General features: G+C 41.6%; 1 protein-coding gene across 2 annotated transcripts in view; it reads right to left on the bottom strand.

Annotated features, from left to right (window-relative positions):
• Nucleotides 1-6,853, bottom strand: part of LOC121536802 (collagen alpha-1(XXVIII) chain-like) — a 35,767-nt gene extending 28,914 nt beyond the window's left edge. The window contains exons 1-4 of one of the 2 annotated variants that reach the window (XM_041844364.2): nt 6,659-6,853; nt 5,870-6,043; nt 2,762-3,354; nt 1,129-1,149 (exon numbers count right to left, since the gene is read on the bottom strand). In XM_041844364.2, the coding sequence (XP_041700298.1) occupies nt 1,129-1,149; nt 2,762-3,354; nt 5,870-6,035 (780 nt within the window). In that variant the 5' untranslated portion in view covers nt 6,036-6,043; nt 6,659-6,853. The remainder of the gene's footprint in view (nt 1-1,128; nt 1,150-2,761; nt 3,355-5,869; nt 6,044-6,658) is intronic. The other variant, XM_041844365.2, reaches the window with a different exon arrangement.
• Between the last annotated feature and the right edge of the window lie 13,829 nt (nt 6,854-20,682).

Genomic DNA, 20,682 nt, shown 5'->3' with positions numbered 1-20,682 from the left:
GATCACAAGAACGGTGAGCAAAAATCCCAGAACCACAGGGGGGGACCTAGTGAATGACCTGCAGAGAGCTGGGACCAAAGTAACAAAGCCTACCATCAGTAACACACTACGCCACCAGGGACTCAAATCCTGCAGTGCCAGACATGTCCCCCTGCTTAAGCCAGTACATGTCCAGGCCCGTCTGAAGTTTGCTAGAGTGCATTTGGATGATCCAGAAGAGGATTGGGAGAATGTCATATGGTCAGATGAAACCAAAATATAACTTTTTGGTAAAAACTCAACTCGTCGTGTTTGGAGGACAAAGAATGCTGAGTTGCATCCAAAGAACACCATACCTACTGTGAAGCATGGGGGTGGAAACATCATGCTTTGGGGCTGTTTTCTGCAAAGGGACCAGGACGACTGATCCGTGTAAAGGAGAGAATGAATGGGGCCATGTATCGTGAGATTTTGAGTGAAAACCTCCTTCCATCAGCAAGGGCATTGAAGATGAAACGTGGCTGGGTCTTTCAGCATGACAATGATCCCAAACACACCGCCCGGGCAACGAAGGAGTGGCTTCGTAAGAAGCATTTCAAGGTCCTGGAGTGGCCTAGCCAGTCTCCAGATCTCAACCCCATAGAAAATCTTTGGAGGGAGTTGAAAGTCTGTGTTGCCCAGCGACAGCCCCAAAACATCACTGCTCTAGAGGAGATCTGCATGGAGGAATGGGCCAAAATACCAGCAACAGTGTGTGAAAACCTTGTGAAGACTTACAGAAAACGTTTGACCTGTGTCATTGCCAACAAAGGGTATATAACAAAGTATTGAGAAACTTTTGTTATTGACCAAATACTTATTTTCCACCATCATTTGCAAATAAATTCATTAAAAATCCTACAATGTGATTTTCTGGATTTTTTTTTCTCATTTTGTCTGTCATAGTTGACGTGTACCTATGATGAAAATTACAGGCCTCTCTCATCTTTTTAAGTGGGAGAACTTGCACAATTGGTGGCTGACTAAATACTTTTTTTCCCCACTGTATGACCATGCAGTCCCTGAACTTAATTATGTATTTGTTGAATGAGGATAGTATTTCAATTGCATCAAAAAATAAAAAATAAATAAAAATGTAATAGTACCTACCCCCTTGTCAGCCAGGTCAGTCTGGGTAGAGAGAAATAAAACAGTGACAACCATTAGAGACAATCATACACCATCCAAAACATACATACATAAATCATGTACATTTACAACTATACTGAACAAAAATATAAATGCAACATGCAATAATTTCAACGATTTTACTGAGTTACAGTTCATATAAGGAAATCAGTCAATTGAATTAAATTCATTAGGCCCTAATCTATGGATTTCATATGACTGGGCAGGGGTGCAGCCATGGGTGGGCCTGGGAGGGCATAGGCCCACCCACTTGAGAGCCAGGCACACCCACTGGGAAGCCAGGCCTAGTCAATTAGAATGAGTTTTTCCCCACAAAAGGGCTTTATTACAGACAGAAATACTCCACAGTTTCATCAGCTGTCCAGGTGGCTGGTCTCAGACGATCCCACAGGTGAAGAAGCCGGATGTGGAGGTCCTGGGCTGGCATGTTTATACACGATCTGCGGTTGTGAGGCCGGTTGGACGTACTGCCAAATTCTCTAAAACGACGTTGGATGCGGCTTATGATAGAGAAATTAACATTACATTCTCTGGCAACAGCTCTGGTGGACATTCCTGCAGTCAGCATGCCAATTGCACCCTCCCTCAAAACTGTGGCATTGTGTTGTGTGACAAAGCTGCACATTTTAGAGTGGCCTTTTATTGTCTCCAGCACAAGGTGCACCTGTGTAATGATCATGCTGTTTAATCAGCTTCTTGATATGCCACACCTGTCAGGTGGATGGATTATCTTGGCAAAGGAGAAATGCTCACTAACAGGGATGTAAACAAGTTTGTTCACCAAATTTAAGAGAAAACGCCATTTGTGCATATGGAACATTTCTGGGATCTTTTATTTCAGCTCATGAAACATGAGACCAACACTTTACATGTTGCGTTTATATTTTTGTTCAGTATAGATTACAAAGACAGGACTCTAGCATATTGTATCATATTTCTGCCTCCCCTCAGCCTGCTGTGTGAGTTCAAGTGACTGTGTGGGGGGGGATCGGAATTATGGTTTCGTGCCAAGCGCTGTTTTGTTATGTTGCCACTTGAAAGAAATCAATGAGTAGACATTCCATTGTAATACCTATGAGCCAAATGTAAACCACATGTTATGATAAAAAGAAGGCTAAGAATATCACTGAAAGAACCTGTCTGCTTCCACTCATAGGTATGTAAGGTGTGACCACAAGAGGCTCTGTTTACCTTATTGGGACAAAAAACCTTGTGTTATACCAGAGTCAAAGTAAAGCCCATGGGATATGCACTCATAACATGCAGATGGTAAGGAGCCAAGTCTATTGAAAAATGTAAGACAACTGTCTGCTCATTGAACAAAAAATACTAAATCCATGGCTGTCATTGATAGCCATTCATTATCTTGCTACAGTGTCTTGCATTTGTATAGCTACAAATTGTGGAAGGTCAGTCATTCAGGCTCCAGCCTTTATCATACTTAAAAAAACATTCCTGAGATGATTTTGGTTATAACATCCAAGATATCCCTAATTCAACTTTGATTACATCTAAATCACAACTGTATCATTGCATCATTATTACACCCAATATTGTGATTCTTTAGAAGCAATGCAAGGCGGATCATACTCACAATTTCCGTGAGGACTTTCTCCACAATGTCAGTATCCTGTAGATTGTGGAGGTATCGGGAGGCAGGAGAGCTGGCCAACAGACGGAGCTGGGCCACATTGGCTGGCTCATTGGCTGCACGGGTGATGCCCACCGTGAAGAACTTCACCCCCTGGTTCTTGGCGTCGGCGGCAGCTGAGAAGATGTCTGGGTTCCTGGGGTGGGAGATGCCGTCAGTGAGCAGCACGGCCACCTTGATGCTGCCCAGGCTGGACTCCTCCAGGTACATCTTAGTCATGTTGGTGATCGCGTAGGTGGTGTAGGTGCCGTGACCGATGTAGAAAATGGGGGTGATGTGGGACTTGAAGTTGTCAGTGCCCCTCCACTGCTTAAAGGACTGCTCGATTATGACGTGACTGCTGTACTGCAGCAGGGCCACCTTCCAGCTCAGACTGCGACCCGTCTGCAGACGGACAGCCTGGAGCCTGTCCACCACATCCATGGCAAAGCGCTTCTCCTGCTCATGGTTCTCCTTGGCACTTTCAGAGCTGTCAAGCAGAAAGGAAAGCTCCAGACCGCAGTCCTCATCTAAAATGGCTGTGTTCATGTGCAGAGCTGTCAGAGACACACAATTGCAACAAGAGGCTATTCTATTGAAAGATGTCATTGTTGGTTATGAATGTGTTATGAAGTACTTATGTACAGGTAACTGGCAAAATAAAGGAAAGACTTGAGTAAATGAGGAATACAAAATATATTGAAAGCATGTGCTTCCACACAGGTGTGGTTCCTGAGTTAATTAAGCAATCAACATCCCATTATACTTAGGGTCATGTACACTACCAGTCAAAAGTTTGGACACACCTACTCATTCAAGGGTTTTTCTTTATTTGTACTCTTTTCTACATTGTAGAATAATAGTGAAGACATCAAAACTATGAAATAACACATATGGAATCAAAAAGTGTTAAACAAATCAAAATATATTTTATATTTGAGATTCTTCAAATAGCCACCCTTTCTTTTGATGACAGCTTTGCACACTCTTGGCATTCTCTCAACCAGCTTCATGAGGTAGTCACCTGGAATGCATTTCAATTAACAGGTGTGCCTTCTTAAAAGTTAATTTGTGGAATTTCTTTCCTTCTTAATGCGTTTGAGCCAATCAGTTGTGTTGTGACAAGGTAGGGGGGTATACAGAAGATAGCCCTATTTGGTAAAAGACCAAGTCCATATTATGGCAAGAACAGCTCAAATAAGCAAAGAGAAACAACAGTCCATCATTACTTTAAGACATGAAGGTCAGTCAATACGGACAATTTCAAGAACTTTTAAAGTTTCTTCAAGGGCAGTCGCAAAAACCATCAAGCGCTATGATGAAACTGGCTCTCATGAGGACCACCACAGGAATGGAAGACCCAGAGTTAGAGTTACCAGCCTCAGAATTTGCAGCCCAAATAAATGCTTCAGAGTTCAAGTCACAGACACATCTCAACTTCAACTGTTCAGAGGGGACTGTGTGAATCAGGCCTTCATGGTCAAATTGCTGCAAAGAAACCACTACTAAAGGACACCAATAAGAAGAAGAGACTTGCTTGGGCCATGAAACATGAGTGGGGGTGCTTTGCTGGTGACACTGTCTGTGATTTATTTAGAATTCAAGGCACACTTAACCAGCATGGCTACCACAGCATTCTGCAGCGATACGCCATCCCATCTGGTTTGGGCTTAGTGGGACTATCATTTGTTTTTCAACAGGACAATGACCCAACACACCTCCAGGCTGTGTAAGGGCTATTTTACCAAGAAGGAGAGTGATGGAGTGCTGCATCAGATGACCTGGCCTCCACAATCCCCCGACCTCAACCCAATTGAGATGGTTTGGGATGAGTCGGACGGCAGAGTGAAGGAAAAGCAGCCACCAAGTGCTCAGCATATGTGGGAACTCCTTCAAGACTGTTGGAAAAGTATTCCAGGTGAAGCTGGTTGAGAGAATGCCAAGAGTGTGTAAAGCTGTCATCAAGGCAAAGGGTGGCTATTTGAAGAATCTCAAATATAAAATATATTTTGATTTGTTCAACACTTTTTTGGTTACTACATGATTCCATATGTGTTATTTCATATTTTTGATGTCTTCACTATTATTCTACAATGTAGAAAATACTAAAAATAAAGAAAAACCCTTGAATGAGTAGGTGTGTCCAAACTTTGACTGGTACTGTATAAAAATGCCCATTTGCCCATTATTCTGGCTACCATGACTAGAAGAGGAGATCTCAGTGACTTTGAAAGACGGGTCTCAAAGGAGCATAGGGGGTTTAAAGTGTGTGTGTGTGTGTGTGTCTCAGTCAACAAATCTCAACCCATTTGAACACTTATGGGAGATTCTGGAGTGGTGCCTGAAACATTGTTTTCCACCACCATCAAGAAAACATAAAATTATGGAATTTATCATGGACAAATGGTGTCACATCCTTCCAATAGAGTTCCAGACATTTGTAGAATCAATGTGAAGGTGCATTGAAGCTGTTCTGGCGGCTTGTGGTGGCCCAATGCCCTATTAGGACACTTTATGTTGGTGTTTCCTTTATTTTTGCAGTTACCTGTAGGTGCCCTTCAACTAAAGAGTTCCTGTGTTTTCTAGCTTGCCTCATTTTTAAATGACTTGGAAATGCAATCATTCAAAGTTATGACAGTCAAGTGAAAATGTCTATGAAGCCAAAAACCCTATCTGAACTCAACTCTTTATCTTTATATTACATCTCTCACATGGGCAGAAAGACCAAGCTAAATCATGTTAATATGACATACACCAAAAATGCCGTAGGATATCAACACCTTGGGAACATAGCAGGTACAGTATGCCACAGGACATCCACTGATAAGATAGATATTTATCTACTGTCTGTACCTGTGTTAACCAAATGTAAAAACTTTTACATTTGATTTTATGATGCATGCTCAACCTCTTGTTTAGCTGGAATCTGATTTCTATTGGATTGATTAATTATGGTCACATAAATGAGGCATAATAAGACATATGTGATCTCACTGTTTAAGCACAGTTTGAAATGAGCAACTTTTGCAATGAGCAACTATACTATTAAAAATAGGATGTATTTATTCATACCTTGTCCATTATGTTTTTGCCCGTTAAGTGCAGTGGCTGCAGCTTGCAGTTGGGCCCCCCTGCCTCTGGGTCTCTTGTTAATTGTTCTCTCCTCATAGTAGTCCTGAGACCAGACACCCAACAGGCCTGCTACCAACAGGAGCCAGGTCACTGCAGGGAACATCATTGTCCCTCCTGCAGAGAGAGACAACCAATAATAATGTTTGGAATTTTTGTTTATTTAAATAACAATCTACATGATGACTTCATGTTCAATGATGATGTCATGATTGGTCAACAACATAGAGCATTTGAATATTGATATTTGTGCACAAGATTAGCACACAATGAGTCCTCAGATTAATCTTAATTATAAACTTGGTGGTTTGAGCCCTGAATTCTGATTGGCTGAAAGCCATGGTATATCAGACCGTATACCACGGGTATGACAAAACATTTAGTTTTACTGCTCTAACTACGTTGGTAACCAGTTTATAATAGCAATAAGGATCCTCTGGGGTTTGTGATATATGGTCAATATACCACCGCTAAGGGCTGTGTCCAGGCACTCCGCATTGTGTCGTGCATAAGAACAGCCCTTAGCCATGGTAAATTCACCATATTCCACACCTCCTCGGGCCTTATTGCTTAAATATAGCACTAGTCTTTAATCTGAAATTATAAGATTTGTCAATTTCCCCCCTCCCCCATTTTTTAATACTTTTTTAAATCACACACCCTCCCTCTATTTTATTTTTAACATGCATATAGGCAGAATGTCCTTTTACTGAGCAAAACGTGTAGACTCACAATCCAAAGCTTTTGCGTGCTGCAGATCCAGGTATCCTTGTGCCCCACTAACTGCAATGTTCCAAAATGCTGGGTTTGTGCAGGTAGCGAGAGAAGAACAGCAGTGATGGAAGGTTCCAGTTAGTTCCCCGAGTGTGTAGCAGCAATAGCAACAATGATAGCCATCCTGAGGCACAGTGTGTCTGTGAGCCCCTGAGCCTCTCCCTCCTCCTTCATAAAAGAGGAGGGAACACCAGATCCAGCAAGACCCCGCCAAGGCTCTGGCTCGGCCCTCAGGGCAAGGGCAGAATGGGGTTGGGTTTCAGCACTTAACGGTTGTGTAGAGATTATAAAGATGCCTCCAAGCATCTAATATCTCTTGATATGGTTGTATAAAGTCATTATTTTTATGAGTGGTGTATATGGGTTACTAATCTGAATAAATCTATTATTTTCAATTTCATTTTCATCCCTGAAATGTAACTCCATCCCTCCTATCTGTATTTGACTAAATAAGAGGTGAAGGGATAAGGGAGGAAGTGTTGTTGTCTTAAAGACCAATAAACATTCCCTCTTACATACCACAGGATCCTACCGTGGTTGTCATGCGATCAGAGTTTAGTGCATTGGGCTCATCTGGTCTTCCTCATTGTGTGTGGAGAATGCCTTTGTCCTGTGGTAATCAATGGGTTAATGACTCTGTCTCAATCAGTCTTAAATTTGTCAGCAAGAGGTTTGCAAGTTGTTTCCATACATGGAACAGCTTATCATAGTTCCTTGCTTACACATAAGTGAGGAGTGCCAGACATACCTGTGTGTCTTTAAAAAAAAAACTTTGGGGTTGTGTCAGTTCTTGCTGATTTTGCTGTTGGTCAGAATCCTCAAGCTTCCACACTGAGATGTCTTCTTTCTTCATTTCAGTGCAGCTAAGCTTTGTGTAATGAGCCGTAGGGAACTAGGGATATGTGAACAATGGTTAATAGCACACTCAGGCTGTAGTGAACATATTGCACATTTTGAGGTTGGGAGGCATGGATATATACACTGAGTATACCATAGATTAGGAACACCTTACTAATATTGAGTTGCACAACCCCCAAACCCCCCCCCCCCCCGCTTTTGCCCTCAGAACAGCCTCAATTTGTCGCCCATGGACTCTACAAGGTGTCGAAAGCGTTCCACAGGGATGCTGGCCCATGTTGACTCCAATGCTATCCACAGTTTTGTCAAGTTGGCTGGATGTCCTTTGGGTGGTGGACCATTCATTCAAAAATCCTTCTTTAACCTGTCCCCTCTCCTTCATCTACACTGATTGAAGTGAATTTAACAAGTGACATCAATAAGGGATCATAGCTTTCACCTGGATTCAGACGGTCAGTCTATGTCATGGAAAGAGCAGGTGTCCTTAATATTTTGTACACTCAAAACAAGGTTCCTATTCTGCTGTAAAAGTATGTACCTTGGAGCCACCATATCCCTCAATGACAGACACAAGACATTTATATGCTTCTACACCTGCATTACTAGCTGTTTGGGGTTTTAGGCTGGGTTTCTGTACAGCACTTCGAGATATTAGCTGATGTACGAAGGGCTATATAAAATAAAATTGATTGATTGATTGATTGATTATATCTGTTGCATATTACATGAATTTAACTATTTCTAGTGTGTCTGCGTGTGCTTTAAGTTCTGTGTGACAATGTGAGCGGTAGTAACACAAAGGGTCAAACAGGTCAATTTAGATCACAACTTTTTAAACTAGGGTATCATCACAGTAGATAAGCAGGTGTTAACCTGATGAAGTGCTGCTTGATCTTCCGGAATCCTTTTAAGAGATTACCGTCTGACTGCACTCTGCTGCTGGCTGGCCCCTGACCTTTCTACAGGTATGGTGCGAGAGTGGTAGCTGGTCCTGTGCAGACTGGTTGGGGAATCATACATCTCTACGCCAGCTGTGCTGTGTGACGGGCCGTTTTATTCCGGACCTGCAGGCGGCAAGTAATCAGAGGAGAACTGACACTCAAGAATGTTGCACTGAATAATGGCTTGGCAAACTCTACTCCCAAACCTTCTTTGCACTGACAGGAGAGAAAGACTGAGCTGACAACCCTTTCAATGTATCTTACCGGTATATAATATCATATGAAATATTAATATGAATATACGTTTCTATCCGATGCATTGTTTATCTTGAACATGAATAGACCTTTGGCTCTTTTAGTTAAAATGCCTAAGGAACAAACCTGTGCCAACTATGGCAAGATGTTAAAGCAGCTGAGTAGTGAGTCACTTCTCTTCATGAGGTAGTCTGTTATTTTCTCACATTTCATATCTGTTGTCAGTAAGCATATATGAATCAGAGAGCAGGGTTATGACAATGACATTATGAAGGTACCAATCAGTGAGCAAGGTTATGATGATGTCATTAGGAAGGGACCAATCAGAGAGCAGGGTTTGGTTATGACAATGTCATTTTGAAGGGAACAATCACCGAGGTCATTATGTTGATGTCGTTATTGATCAGTCACACATCAGTCACACATTTTCCTCCATACCAAAAGGTTCCTGTTCTCACTTCTCTGACCATACATAAGTGATATTACTTCAGTAGCCCATGTCATGAGAGCCTGGGCTACACATTGCCATTGTTGTCAAATAATGGCAGAAGTTTGGTAGCCTATACTCACTATTCCAGACCGGAGGTAGCTTGTTCTCTCAACTCTAAACTAAACTAAAGTAATATTACTATGGTATGTTCTGAGAGCATACAGTAGTTGGTCTACACATTGCTGTTGTCCAATAATGACAGCCTGCCTATAGTATGTGGTGCCCAGGCCTGCTGCAGTGTTCACCTGGCTGACGACACCTACAGTTCATAGTTGGCGTTCTCAGGACCAATCAGTCCCAATTACCTACAGGTGTGAATGAGTGAGTGAATGGATTGGGTGGAGTAATAAAAAGTAATTTGTGCGTTGGGATAGAGAGAACACGCTGCAGTTCAAGGGCATGCCAGAGAAGGGTCTGACACTGCCAGACTCAGCTGGGCCTTAACCCTTCGTATACCTGAATTCGATAGGATAAATAGTGAACCAGTCCAGGCCTATGTACGACCATCACTAAACATTTGGGGGGGATTTTCTCACAAGGTGTTTTTGTAGTGATAAGATGTTGTGCACACTCATGTATTGCTGGCTTGTAGTGGTTATTTTAATAATTTGCATACCTCTTCCTTTTTTGGTATTCTGCGCTTTTCCTTTCTCTCTTTTTCCACATCTCCCCTGCAGGTGACCGTGGTGAGGGCGGGGACGGCACGTTGGTGGATGGCTCCAGCTCCCCGGGGACGCAGGGCGGATACTGTGGCTGGTGGTCGGCTAGACAGGAACATTTTAAATATCTGAAACAACTTGTGAAAACATTTAAAGCTGTAATAAAATGTACGCTGCATATTTTTCTAAAACTGCCTAATTTGGTGATTTGTACTGGAACTGTGCAGGGGAAACTAATAGGCCCAGTGGCGACCCGTCATTCAGGGCAGGTGGGGCTTGTCTGTTTTGCATGTTATTATGGCATTAATACGTGTCACATATCAGTTTGCAAACAATGTAAAAAAATAAAAATATATTGAGTTAATAAAGCTGCATACAAACATGGTCTCTTTTTTGCTTTCTTGAGTAAGGTAGCTCCAAAATGCAGGTGTTCCGCCTATCTCAGTGCTTTCTGTGGTGGGGCAGCCAGTGGAAAATACAGAGCGTAGGTGTTGGTAATGTTCTCTAGTTGCGCCGTAATTGGCTCAGTTGGGACACTACATCACCGCCAACTCTAAGGGTAAAGCTCGAAAATTCAAGCCCCTTGGGTGCTGCCACAGAGTTACATTAGAAGTGCCCATCCAAGAAGGCTCAAGGTCATTGGCCACAGATAAAATGACGTCAAATCACGTTATATCTACAGTAAATTTGATTGGACTGATCATGTCAACATCATACTTTCTAAATCTTAGCTAGCAGTCATCATCATGAATCAAGTCGACAATCTACAGGCAAATCCTTTTTAATCCTTGTCATATGAAGATAAATAATGAAGAGAAATTATAGATAAAACGTATCGGTACTCATCGGCCATTGGACATAAACATTACACAACAGGTTGGAAATCGCAAATTCAACAATGAGTGGTTTGTAAGGAATCAGTGGCTAACTGCAAGCATTGCAAAGCAATCACTAGCCTGCTATTCAGTGGAGTGGCTGTGTGGTCTGGGATTAAGGGTCTCTTTTCCTAATTTAAAATGATAAACATTCAACATTGGCCATGCTGTCAATGAAGCATGATTTGTGCCGAGCTCAAAACAACTGTTAACTCGGAACTGCGAAAACTTGACTTCAGTGAGTTCAAGACAACTGGGAACTCGGGTGAAAAAACGAGCTCCGACTGGGAAAATACGTTTTGAACGGTCATCCAACTCGGAATAGTAAATCCGGAACTCTGGCCTCTTTCTAGAACTACGACCTGAAGATCACTGACACCATCATGATTTGACCTTGTTTTTTTCAGAGTTCCCAGTTGTCTTGAAAGCACCATAAATCCAAAGAATGCCAGACTTTGATGACAAAATTTGCCCACGAAGGAATGCCGCGCCACCTTCCTGTTCAAGTGAGCACAGCACAACAATGTGAGTCCAAAAATTTATTGTATGCTGCTGCATAAATGATGTAATATGCCAGGGAGATATGTATACTGTAGCTAAGAAAGTAATACAAAGTATATGTTGTGTAGTAAGCTGTTAGTAGCCCATGTGCCTCACCCTAATAATTTGGTCTATTTTCCCCTCTTAATTTATCCTACGGTTCTGACTTGGTGTACAGGGAGAACACTGTAAGAACGGCCCATGTTCTGAATTCTGTCGCTGTACATTTCAGAAGTGCTAAACAAATAGTTACATTGACTACGTCCGTCCTAGCTCGCTCATTAATATCTTAATCAAAATTACGGATTGCCTCTTATCCGCTTGTCGTCCCCTTATATCATAGTTTGTACATCTCAATTGGCAGTAGAAACCACATTTGTTTAAGCAAGTCAGCCATATCAGCTATGTTTTTTTTAAAGGCTGTAAATGAGGCTGAATGAACTGTTTCGCTGCCAGAGAAGGCTCTGCTGATAGCCAGGTGCAGCAGTGGTAAGATGTTGGGACTGCTGTTGGGACAGCTTTATGTAGGCCCTAACGGTTTGTGGGCACCGTTCGTCACCATTATAGTGCAATTAACGTGTTGTGTATTGGCTTTGCTGGTATGCATCCCACATTGTATTTTTTGTTTGCCCCACCAAGATTTACATGCTAAAATCGCCACTGAATAGGCCAATCTAAGGTTGAGGTCCTTCTCCTCATTAAACAAAAGGTGGCGTAATATATTGAGTGGCCCTATAGGGTAAGGTTACCGCCATAGGACTCTAGTGCCCAAAAGCCAGTTTTAGCATGGGCAGCGCCATTGAGGACTTTCACCATTTCAAAGTAGTCAACTGGGTGGGACTTCCTATGGCAGCGTTTCCCAAACTCTGTCCTGTGGACCCCGTTTAGCACTAACAGTTGATTCAAATAATCAAGGCGGGATGATTAGTTGAATCAGCTGTGTAGTGCTAGGGCCAAAACCAAAACATGCACCCCTTGGGGTCCCCAGGACAGAGTTTGGTAAATCCTGCATTAGTTGGAGAGCGATTTGAGGGGTTGTCCAGACTGTTTTCACACTTGCTTTGACCACCAGATGACAGAAAGAGAACAGGTATGAACTTAACATAACAGTATATCAGGGGAAGGGAGAACAGTAGTGGGTGGCCAAACTGTGGTTTGTGACTACTATGATGTCCCATTGTAGCAAATTTAAGCGCAGTAGTTACTGATTTTATTTTTTGTAATTGTTACCGATTTGGTAACGGAATAAGCTTATCACTTAATGCAAACAATTTATCAGTAAAAACACCCTTATTTGTAGGTCTAAAGTTATGTGACTGTTAACTTTCATTATCCCAAATATGTGGGATTTTGGTAACAGAATGACAAGACCCAGGACCCCAAGGGGTGCACGTTTTGGTTTTTGCCTTAGCACTACACAGCTGATTCAAATAATCAAGTAATCATCAAGCTTTGATAATTTGAATCAGCTGTGTAGTGCTAGGGCAAAAACCAAAACGTGCACCTCTTGGGGTCCAGAGGACCGGGTTTGGGAAACGCTGAGTTAATGACACCAAGATAACGTTTTTTGTAGCTTTGAAATTGGCCACTTGTAGGAACTTGCACATAAAACATCTTATTGGCTTATAATTAAAACTGTTATGGATATAACAACCAGATGAACTGGTTTAACAGTAAACATCAGAACATTTCTTTATTTGAAACAGGTTCTTAGGGAGCACACAGAGGGAAAGACAATCCCTCTACCACTTTAATCATTCCAGCCTTTTTCATCTAAAGAGGAAACAGAACAGAAATTAACTCAAATCAACGCAGATGCACACAAAACAGAACAGTGTGTGTGTTTGGCTTTGTGTGTCAGATTTGTCAAATGTACTATGAATAAAAGGTTAATTTGATGAATAGATCAGTGAATGATAGTGGGCTTACAGTACCTGCCCAGTTCATCAAAATTCACGGCTCAATGCCACCTTTATAGTTATTGGGCTATCCTTTATTCCACTTCTGGTAATCAAATTTGGAGCCGTCAGTCCAGAACCATTGCCTGTCCTGTGGGGAAGAAGTGTAGTCTCAGCATCAAATAAATCCCATATTCGCATTGTTATTTGATATGCTTGCTGGAAGCAAGAACTTCTCAAATCAAACATACCCATTTTCTTTCGTCCACCACACATTGCAAACCTTAAAAATCTACAAACACCAAAACAACTTTTAAAATGTGCAGACTGGCACTGTTGCTTGAAAAAAATACTTTTTTATACTTTTCACATTAGAAATCCCAATGCATTTCAATGGCCATTGTCTCGAATGTTAAGTCTTACGCCACTTAAGCTAGAAATACCATTCACACTTTAAAAACGTGCAGACTGTTCTGGAATAGGTTGCTTGTATACAGCTTTGATACCATTTATACTTTAAACTATACAGTGAGGGAAAAAAGTATTTGATCCCCTGCTGATTTTGTATGTTTGCCCACTGACAAAGAAATGATCAGTCTATAATTTTAATGGTAGGTTTATTTGAACAGTGAGAGACAGAATAACAACAAAAAAATCCAGAAGAACGCATGTCAAAAATGTTATAAATTGATTTGCATTTTAATGAGGGAAATAAGTATTTGAACCCCTCTTAATCAGAAAGATTTCTGGCTCCCAGGTGTCTTTTATACAGTCCCCAGAGTCTGCAACACCACTAAGCAAGGGGCAACACCAAGCAAGCGGCACCATGAAGACCAAGGAGCTCTCCAAACAGGTCAGGGACATACTTTGAACATCCCACGGAGCGCCATTAAATCCATTATTAAAAAATTGAAAGAATATGGCACCACAACAAACCTGCCAAGAGAGGGCCGCCCACCAAAACTCACAGACCAGGCAAGGAGGGCGTTAATAAGAGAGGCAACAAAGAGACCAAAGATAACCCTGAAGGAGCTGCAAAGCTCCACAGCGGAGATTGGAGTATCTGTCCATAGGACCACTTTAAGCCGTACACTTTACGGAAGAGTGGCCAGAAAAAAGCCATTGCTTAAAGAAAAAAATATACAAACACATTTGGTGTTCGCCAAAAGCCATGTGGGAGACTCCCCAAACATATGAAAGAAGGTACTCTGGTCAGATGGGACTAAAATTTAGCTTTTTGGCCATCAAGGAAAAGGTTATGTCTGGCGCAAACCCAACACCTCTCAACACCCCGAGACCACCATCCCCACAGTGAAGCATGGTGGTGGCAGCATCATGCTGTGGGGATGTTTTTCATCGGCAGGGACTGGGAAACTGGTCAGAATTGAAGGAATGATAGATGGCGCTAAATACAGGGAAATTCTTGAGGAAAACCTGTTTCATTCTTCCAGAGATTTGAGACTGGGACGGAGGTTCACCTTCCAGCAGGACAATGACCTTAAGCATACTGCCAAAGCAACACTCAAGTGGTTTAAGGGGAAACATTTATATGTCTTGGAATGGCCTAGTCAAAGCCCAGACCTCAATCCAATTGAGAATCTGTGGTATGACTTAAAGATTGCTGTACACCAGCGGAACCCATATCCAACTTGAAGGAGCTGGAGCAGTTTTGCCTTGAAGAATGGGCAAAATTCCCAGTGGCTAGATGTGCCAAGCTTATAGAGACATACCCCAAGAGACTTGCACCTGTACTTGCTGCAAAAGGCTGCTCTACAGTATTGGCTTTGGGGGGGTGAATAGTTATGCACACTCAAGTTTTCTGTTTTTGTTTGGTCTTATTTCTTGTTTGTTTCAAAATAAAAACTATTTTGCATCTTCAAAGTGGTAGGCATCTTGTGTAAATCAAACGATGCAAACCCCCCCAAAATCAATTTTAATTCCAGGTTGTAAGGCAACAAAATATGAAAAATGCCAAGGGGGGTGACTACTTTCGCAAGCCACTGTATGTGAAAATGGCAAGTATTTCTGTTTTGTAGTAAGAAATTAAAGGGGAAGATAAGCATTTCCAATGACAACCAATTAGTAGACAATGCCGACTCATAATTGGTTAAAATCACATGATACACACCGATTAGATAATTGGAAACACTTATCTTCCTTTATCTTTTTTACTACAAAACATAGAATTGCGCCATTTCAAATATGTTGATATGGTGCTGGAGATGAATATCCCTTCAACTTAGATTGCGTCACAGCTTTCAGCTTCCATTGATACATTATGAACTATAAAGCTTGTTGTATCCCCATTAATTTTAATGGCAGAATGCAGGCTTCAACATGCTGAACTATAAATCACTGCCACAGAACTTTCAGAATGTTCAAACTTAAATATTGAAGGCTTAAAACACATTGTATGGCTTATGACGCTATGGTACTCACTCTAGCCTACTGTAACTCCACACCTACAAATCACCCCTAATATAACTCACTAACCCATAGCCTATGCCAACCCTATTACTACCATCACCATTATTACTGCAGTCACTACCACTATTTCACAACCATACATACACCAAGACTAGCTAGCACACATTTTCTTAAGGAAATGTCCTTTCGTTATTATAATAGTGTGCCAGTGGATACTTTTAGAGCACATCTAAAAGATCTTCCAAACCTAGATCTGACTTTATAAGTGACCTTTGATGAGTATCCCAAATATCTTATTCATGTGAGTATACTCTACCTGAACACAGTGGTGTAAAGTAACTGAGTAAAAATATTTGTAAGTACTACTTACAGTGTAAGTTGTTTTTTTGGGGCATCTACTTGAGTATTTATATTTTTTGGCAACTCACTTTTTACTCCCATACATTCTCCCTGACACCTACAAGTACGTTATATTTTGCATGCTCAGGCAGGACAGCAAAATTGTCCATTTCACGTACTCCCCCTACTGCCTCTGATCTGGTGAACACACTAAACCCAAATACTTTGTAAATGTGTCGGAGTGTGCCCCTGGCTGCCCATTCATAAAAAGGTGCAGTCTGGTTTGCACTGTTTCACCATGTTTTAGTCAATCTAGTAAACTGGCAATATTTTATTAATGTAGTAGTCCTATGTAAAAGGACTCGATTTTGTTGTTCTGAGCATATGCAATGAGTCTGCCTCAGACGTAAAACAAATTTTTGACTTCCACACAAAATTACTTCTTTACTTATTTTAGGTCTAAGGAAGTGTGTAGGTCACATTCTTTATCGTAGAGCTATGAAAGTTTTTGCATTTAGATCCGCCAGCTCCAGACAAATTCAGCGATTGCTTTGCCCTATGAAGCAGTCAAGCTGGATAAATGTTTTTCTAAGGACCGTCCTTTTGACCTTATGTTGCAGTGAAGTGACAAATAGATGTAATGATGCAGCCGACCTCCAGAGGAAGGCAAACACGTTTATTTGACAGAGGACATTGCCATGGTCCTAGGAAGGTTTGGATGGCTGTCTGATTTATAAAACGGTGGGAAATCAATAAAATAAGTCAGTGCCCAATTTCAGGGACTATCAGTTTAAGATTAATAGAAGGTCTTTGACGTCTAGCATTTACTTTCACTTTTGATACTTAAGTACATTTAAAACCAGATACTTTTAGGGGTCCTGGGTAGGGGAAGGTTTAGCTTTTCTTGGCTCATTGTGCTCTAGCGACTCCTTGTGATAGGGCCGGACGCCTGCAAGCTGACGCCGGTTGTCAGTTGAGCGGTGTTTCCTCCGACACATTGGTGTGAGCAGTGTGATAAGAAGTAGGCGGCCAGGCGGGTCATGTTTCGGAGGACATTGAAAAGCTGCAGACATGAGCCAAGTGACCTAATGCGGGGAGAAAACAAAACAAAAAGTACAAATGTATGTGTATATATGCTTGTGGCCATACACCGATTCAGGGTCGGGCCTGGTTAGTACTGGGATGGGAGACCGCCTGGGAATACCAGGTGCCGTAAACTCAAAAATATATATTTCAAAAAAATAATTCTACTCAAGTAGTATTTTATTGGGAGACTTTCAGGAGAGTCATTTTCTATGAAGGCATCTTTACTTTTACCTTGGCAGGGTTATTAGAAAGCACGGCATTGATTGTCACTGCTACGCAGACGATACACAACTTTATATTTCTGTGTCAGAGGATTTTAGGTCCACAGATAAATTAGATTGTATTAGTGATTTAAATACTTGGATGGCTCACAACTTCTTCCAGCTAAATCAAGACAAGACCGAGGTACTTATTATTGGAGCCAAAGCAGAGAATATGGCAGCACATTTTAATTCACGGGCAATAAAGATTCAACACCAGGTAAAAAAAAAAAAAATCTAGGTTTTAGATTCTGACCAAAATTTATAATCACACATTAAGAATGTGACCAAAACAGCTTTTTACCACCTGAGGAACATTGCCAAGGTGCGGCCGTTTCTATCTCAGGCTGATACAAAGAGACACATCCATGCTTTTATTACAAGCAGGCTTGACTACTGTAATGCTCTCCTGTCTACCCAAGAAAGCCATTGGCCAACTGCAAAACATACAGAATGCTGCAGCAGGGTACTGACCAAGACCAGACGGAGAGCACACATCACACCGGTTTTCAAGGTCTCTGCACTGGATGCCTGTGAGTTTTAAAATTCATTTAAAGATGTATCTATTGGTTTTTAAATCAATCCACAATTGTGCACCCCAATACATAGACATGCTTTTGAGTTATGTACCCAGTATGTCCCTCAGGCACATTTAACCATCCCAAAGCCTAGGACCAAGAGGCATGGAGAGGCAGCCTTTAGTGGCTATGCCCCCAGCCTCTGGTATAGCCTGCCAGAGAACCTGAAGGGGACTGAAACTGGACATTTTAAAATATATCTTAAAACACACCTTTTTATCTTTGCGTCTGTTTTTGTTATTATTTTGTTTATCCTCTGTTGTGTAGTAAATATTTCTGTTTTTATTTTCATAGTTTTCAAGTCTGAAATGTGCTATATAAATAAAGCTTGATTTTATTTACTCAAATATGACAATTCGGTACCTTTGTCCCATCTAGCTGAACAGCTTCATATCCTCCAATCCAGGTAGCAGGTAAATTACCATTCTTGTTCCCCACCACAGCCTGTAGATGTTTGTAATCCGCAAAGCTGTGCACAGATGCCAGGTTTGCTCCCAGGGACACACATTGTGGCTAGAGAAAGAGGTAGACAGGGACAAAGAAATGTCATAATGGAAGTATTAGTCAGCAGTCCAGTCTGCGAATTTGTCTTCTGGTCTCTCAGTCAAATATTGGTCATCGCAACTAATGCCCTTTTAAACATGCTCCTACAGATATTATTACGTCCGTCTTAACCCATGTCATGCGGGTTCCAATATACAAGAGGTCTGATTCCACACATGAAAAAAGTATTCCAAGCTTATAGAAAATTCCAATTAGATAACTTTCAGGTTCAGTATTTTACACAAGGTGCCTGTAAAAAATAAAAGGTTAATTTTAAGCCTGTTGCTCAATAAAATAAAAAAAGAACACATTTAGATTGGAGATTAATTCTAAACTGCCACTTGAGGTGGTTTAACTGATAAAATGGCAGCATATCTACTGTGGAGAGACCAAAACGACAGAGTTCCTCAGATAATAATTAGAGACAGGTTAAATCCTGTTGAATTTTATGATAATGATGAGTTTTCAAGGCGATACCGCTTCTCCAAGGACTCTGTAATGCAACTGGAAAGAAAGGTTGGACCAACCATTAAGCATGGGAGTAATAGGAACGCGGCTGTACCCCCACTACTTCAGCTCTTGGTGACCCTACAATTCTACGCAACTGGATGTTTCCAGATGGTGGATGGGGACCTTTTTGGACTCCACAAGTCAACCGTCTGCAGGATTGTAGCCAGAGTGTCCAGTGCTATTGCCGGTCTGAAGAATCAGTACATAAGGTTCAAGCCAACAGAGGAAACAGCAGCTGGATTTTACAGGAGAGCTAGATTCCCAGGTGTACTATGGGCAATAGACTGTACACACATTCCTATTCCCAACTTTGGTGGTGAGAATGTAGAACTATTCCATAATCGGAAAGGTTACTGCTCCATCAACGTGCAGGCTGTCTGTGATGACAAAGGTCAGCTCACCAACATCGTAGCTAGATGGCCAGGATCCACCCATGACAGCAGAATCTTTGACAATAGTTGTCTGTGTGCAACGCTGGAAAGGGGGGCATATGAAGGCCACCTACTAGGTGACAATGGATATGCCTGTCGCGGGTACCTTATGACTCCTCTTTTAAACCCCCAGACACCTCAAGAGAGAGAATACAACACCTCTCATATCCTGGCAAGAGGTCTCATAGATAGTTTTTGGAGTGTGGAAAAAAAGATTCCCGTGCCTAGAGGGGCTCTGCACAAAGATGGACACTACACTGACAATCATTATTGCGGTAGCAGTTCTGTATAACTTTGGCAAGAGACAAGAAGACGAGCTACCTGAGGAGGACCTACATGAGGAGAATGCAGAAGATGGCCAGGTGCAACATGCTGCCAATGCAAATGGGAATGCTGTGAGGAGAACCTTGATTGAGTACCATTTTGCAGCCTAAGGTGTATATAATGTAACATTGGTAACATGTAAAAAGCAACATTATATTTTGATCGACAAACAATTCCTATTTAGGCTATCTGTATTCAAATATATTATTTAGACTTTGTTATTCTCAATACCATACAGGGTGGAACTGGAAGCACCAGAACACAAAAGTGGGGACAAGACTGGAGGACACCAAATTGCTTGGGAAAGCATTGTGTTAATAAATAATTGTTTTAATAAATAATTTCTTAAATAAATAAAAAGATCAGCATTCTTTACACAGTGGGCATTTGTTTCCCTGAAGCACTTTCTGTTTCTGAATTTGCAGTAGCTCTTTTTGTAAATTCAGGACCTCAATCTGCAGTAGATGTTTCTCTCTCCAGCTCCAAAACATCAATATGAGCTTGGTTCATGTCAGTTCTGGGGTGTTTGCTTGGCCTGTCTGGTGTTTTTGCTGCTGGTGCAAGATCCAGGCACTGCTGTTTCTCCACGGCACAGGGTGTCAGCTCAACTAAAGGAAAGGAAAGACAGAAAATGTACTCATTATTAGTAGGCTATTTACGTACAACAATTGAATTGGGGCTTATGATTAGCCCAGCCTTGGTACGAATGATGAAGTTATGCAACATGCTGTAATGGGCCTGATAACGGTAACATTGTAGTGAAGTAGCATTAACGTTAGTTTTAACGTGCATTATAGTCATTGATATTTACCCGTTATTTATGTTTACTAAATATTGGTGGGTCAAGTTGTCCGTCGTCATCATAGGGGTTAAGGAGAGGGGCAAATTGCTGGGGAATCATCTCGCATATCTTCTGGCAGAGAGGATCAATTCCCTTGGACGGAGGCCCCCCTCCGGTCTGAAATAGC

The sequence above is a fragment of the Coregonus clupeaformis genome, chromosome 23 (genome assembly GCF_020615455.1).
Source record: "Coregonus clupeaformis isolate EN_2021a chromosome 23, ASM2061545v1, whole genome shotgun sequence".
Classification (NCBI taxonomy): Eukaryota; Metazoa; Chordata; class Actinopteri; order Salmoniformes; family Salmonidae; genus Coregonus; species Coregonus clupeaformis.
This window is presented reverse-complemented; position numbering and strand designations above follow the sequence as displayed.